We start from the raw sequence: 4,699 nt of genomic DNA on the forward strand, positions 1-4,699 counted from the left end.
AAGAAAAGCAGTGAGCGTCGGGCGGTAGCACAGCGGGTTAAGCGCATGTGGTGCAAAGCCCAAGGACCGGCCTAAGGATCCCGGTTTGAGCCCCGGCTCCCCACCTGCAGGGGAGTCGCTTCACAGATGGTGAAGCAGGTCTGCAGTTGTCTGTCTTTCTCTCCCTCTCTCTGTCTTCCCCTCCCTCTCTCCATTTCTCTCTGTCCTAGCCAACAGCGACGACATCAGTAGCAACAATAATAACTACAACAATAAGGACAACAAAAGGGAATAAATAAATAAATATTTTTTAAAAAATTAAAAAAGGAAATCAGTGGCAAGTCAGGCAGTGCCCCAGAGCAGGCAGTGGTTTAGCGAGAGGATGCATTCTTGACTATAATCGCGATACACACTGTCTTTTGCTGTTGAGACTCTGGGCCTGCCTACCTTATAGGCACCATATAGCGTTTCTTATCTGTGTTTTAAATGCTTTTCTGAGCATTTCCTTTTAAAGGTGTTTCAGATGTTTCTCTGTTTTTCTGCTTTAGGTATGAAGATGGGCAAGTGGGAGATGCCAATATTAACACACAAGAAGGCGGCATTCACAAAGAGATCCTTCGCGTAATTGGTAATCAAACTGCTACTGGTTAAAGGGCCACCATTTAACTAAAATCATTTGAAAACCTTCCTCGTGTTCAAAGCTGGATTTTGAACTGAAGAAGATGATAAAATAATTTATTGTTATTATAAACAAAACTAACCCTTTGAATACTAATTTTTTTCTTAGTATTTCTAAGTATCTCGTTCAATACCTAAAATGGTATAAAATTTACCAATTGTAGGGTTATGGAATCTAGAAATAAAATTACAACAGCATTTACACTGAAGTTCTGGCTGCTCACACAATAAACAGATTGAAAAACCAGTTTCGTGCTGATATTTTTATATTAAACTCCTTCACTGAACATTTGGTATTATATACCGACATGTTAGGTTACCAAAACAGAAGTGAGAATATTTTATAATGGCATCTAAGTCTATAAGAGACATTGCAGTAAGTATGTTTGCAGATGCTGGTGTGCTCTGTGACTAGTGGTAATGTACATTGGAATGTTTGGGAAAGGAATTTCCTGTTCTCCTGTTCTTTTTCCTTATATCAAACCAGTTAGGTCTTAGACCCAGTGCTTTGCCCACAAGTGTGTAAGATGCATTGATCTGTAGATTCACACATCAAAATGTGATTTGCACGGGTATATGCATTGACACGCAGATGTATTTTGACACCTGAGAACACTCAGCGCCACAATCCTAATTCATCGAAAAGAAAACCAATCTCAATAGGTTTAATCCTTGGCCTACGCAACATCTGAGCCAGACTTGCCACCGTGTATTTGCTGAGGTTTGCAAATAGCTTTTTCTATCACTTGAATAGTTTTTCTCATCACTGAAAATATGACTTTTTTTTTCTTTTGTAGTGTGAACTAACACTTACGACTTGGGGAACATAGATGCCCCTGGTGGAACTGTATTCAAGTGATGATCATGCATTTAAAAGGAAAGCCTCAGAGTTTAAACAAATAGTTTATATTTTTTATTTCCTACAACAGAACATTTTTTAAAATTTATTTATATCACACCAGCATTTTTATATTTTTTCATCAAATATGTATGCTTGTTTTTTCATATTGAGAAAAAATAGACAATTTGAAGTTTCTTTTATATTAAAAGAACACAGATAAGTTTATAGGGAACAGCAACACCAGCTTTTAGTCTTCTCTTTTCAAGAGTCTTGTGTTCATCAAAATCAGCTTTATTTCTTTGGGCCCTAATGTTGTTCTTATTTATTATAAATCTTAGTTGACAGTGTTTATTTTCCTACATGCATAAGGCCATTCATGGGAGCAGTTTAATTAGTGAGACTGCCACTCTTTCAAATTCTGAATCAAGGCTCATATCTAATTCTAATTTATTTAAAAAGAAAATACAAAAAAATGTGTCACCATTTGCAAATATGGTGTTATAACTTCTGTGTTTATTTCATTTGGCATCCAAGGTGAGAAAAGAGGTCAGACACAATTGTTATGGTTGCTATTTATGAAACATTTATCAATCATTTGTGCTCCTATATTGTAAATAATCAGTCACGTATTTCTGCAAAAACAGACTTGCAGTTGTTTGGTAGCGTGTGTGCTTGTCCCGGTGCACCCCTGCCCGGTCTCCAGAAGTCATCTGCTTATTAACCGCTGTGGTAGGATCCACTTCAAACTATTGGTTTTAATGTGTGCCTAGGACCCCAACACCAGGCCGAAGGGTAATATTGTCATGATAAGGCGAAGATATGTTAACCTGTTTAGTGTTTGTGGCCAGGTATTTGAATCTGTGAAACAAAACAAACAAAAACCACTCCTTGCTTCTTCCAAGAATCTTCAAGTTTCCCAAATCACCTTAACTATGTTTTAAACACCTTAGACAGTGAAATTACCTTTCTTATTGTTTGTGTTAACATTCTATGTATGACATCCAAGCTTATAGATCTCTGACGTAATCCATTAAGAATTTGCTTATCCCCCGAGAGATCTGTAAGACGTATAGTACTAGATTCTGACCTAGAAGACTAACTTGGAGAAGTCATGGGAGATGACTGAGGGGAGGAAAATTAGAAGAATGTAATCTGCCAATTTGAGAATGAAAGATTCACTTATCAAAGCAAGAAAACGAGTCGACAGTTTTGATGTTCACTAAGCAGGAGACATCGTTTATGTCACAAAATAAGATGTCTCCTCACAGAACTGATTGAATGTCACTGCAATGTTGAATGACAGACTTTAAGTTTGGTTCAAAAGAAATTGTCAGAAGCATGATAATCAAATAATTTAAGTAGAGCTAACCTTTTAATTAAACTTTTTAATATTGAGGTTGACAGTGCACTGATACCTTTGTTTATTTTAAAAGACTATTGTTTCAATACACACAACTAGGGAATGAATATCATACTGTCAGATACCATGCTTCCAAATAGGTCCTCAAAATTTATAACTTTAAGCTTCACTAGTATGCTTTAATTCAGGCAGATACCACCTGTTGACTTATTTGGTGGTTCCAAACCTGATGTTGTATTGTGTTTATATATAATCATTGGAACTTTTTGTCACGGATGCTTTATATTCATTGATTAACTGATGCTTGTATATTAAATGTATATCTATTATGTTCATTATTAACTTGCTAAGCAAAGGTAGATACTTATTTTCATTCTGGAAGGGAAAACTGTATCATATCGGTTCTACTACTTCTAGGATCGCTACTTATGTACATTTCGCTATGAGTGCATTGAATACCTTCCTTCTTCCCTTGTTAATAGTTTAGAAAAGAGAAGAAATGATTGAGTATTTGAGAATGAAAACAGTATCCATTTAACTTAGTGCTCTAGAATTCATTTGAGGAAGGCACTTTTGATGTCTTTGGTACAGTATGTTGGGATGATTTTAAAATTTTTTTTTAATCAGCATGTCTCAGTCAAATGTTGAATCTGAAAGAGGTTTTTAAAATTGAGTGCCACATCTATAAAGTTGCTATCAAATACTCTGTGGTACACAAAGCCAGCCCAAACTGTTGTAGTGCTCTGAGGATTTATCACTGAAAAATAAACTAGAATTAGAAGAGAAATCTTTCAGTTATTCTCCTCTTTGCTAAAAGAATAAATTTAAAGGAAATCCTTAAGCTGAAATTTTGTTGATGAATCTTTAGTATCACTGGATTTTATCAGTACTTTCTATCATAATACCATCACTTGCCTTAGGGCATGGGGCTTCAGGTGATTTTTAAGTACAAAAAAAAAAAATCCTCATCTTTTTAAAGTCTGGATTACTTCAGCAGATGAGTAATTTACTATATCAAGAAGGACCATTCGGTTTAGTCCCTCTATATTTCAACAAATACATGTCATAGTGACACTTGAAGCACATTGCAAAAAACTCGTGCTGTTATTCTGTTGTCCTGCTGAATTCTTCATTGTAACACTACCTCAAGAGAATGGCAGGCTGCATATGTAAATCAAATGGCAGTCATCAGTATTCCAACAGAAAAGCGCTGACTGGGTAGATGCTGTCTGTCAACTTTTGGCACTGCAGTACCATAGATATTTCAGTCACTGGTGATTGGTACCCAATGAGTTACATGAAGGGGTTTCATGTTGCAAGATTTAAAAATAATCTGTTACCTGTGAGATTGAGACAGTTAGGTCCATTCACCTAAGGCCAAAATAATTGCTTACCTTTAACAGGATTTGAAAGCCCATCTACGATGCCAGAACGGCAGGCTGAGTATTCTAGATTTTTGGCATTTAATGCCTGCTAAATTTTTGTCAGACTATATATAGATTTGATGTATAATATTAACCCGGTAACGTTTTCGTGGGGATTTTGTATACAGTGTCACATATTAAGATAAGTTTTTGTAGGTCAAAAGAATTTCCCATAGTTTTTAGACAAAACATAGCCATGAGTGTGAACAAACCAAACCGTATTGAAGAATAGATTCCATTACACATTGCCAGCAAGTTAGTAAAGTAGTAGTTCTTATTTACATAGTCAACATCATTTAATGTTCTAAAAATATCTTCTCCACCCTACCCAATATTTCCTATATCATTTGAGATTTAAAAAAAAAAGCAGCCCCTCCTGTATGTAAGCATTAAGATATGCCTGTGTCTTTAACTGTA

General features: G+C 35.8%; 1 protein-coding gene across 4 annotated transcripts in view; it reads left to right on the forward strand.

Moving 5' to 3' along the window:
• PARP8 (poly(ADP-ribose) polymerase family member 8) overlaps positions 1 to 904 on the forward strand; it is a 205,653-nt gene extending 204,749 nt beyond the window's left edge. For all 4 annotated transcript variants that reach the window (XM_060191018.1, XM_060191017.1, XM_060191016.1 and 1 more), the window contains one exon: positions 528 to 904. In XM_060191018.1, the coding sequence (XP_060047001.1) occupies positions 528 to 630 (103 nt within the window). In that variant the 3' untranslated portion in view covers positions 631 to 904. The remainder of the gene's footprint in view (positions 1 to 527) is intronic.
• Positions 905 to 4,699: the final 3,795 nt, after the last annotated feature.

This window comes from Erinaceus europaeus, chromosome 5 (assembly GCF_950295315.1).
Source record: "Erinaceus europaeus chromosome 5, mEriEur2.1, whole genome shotgun sequence".
Taxonomy (NCBI): domain Eukaryota; kingdom Metazoa; phylum Chordata; class Mammalia; order Eulipotyphla; family Erinaceidae; genus Erinaceus; species Erinaceus europaeus.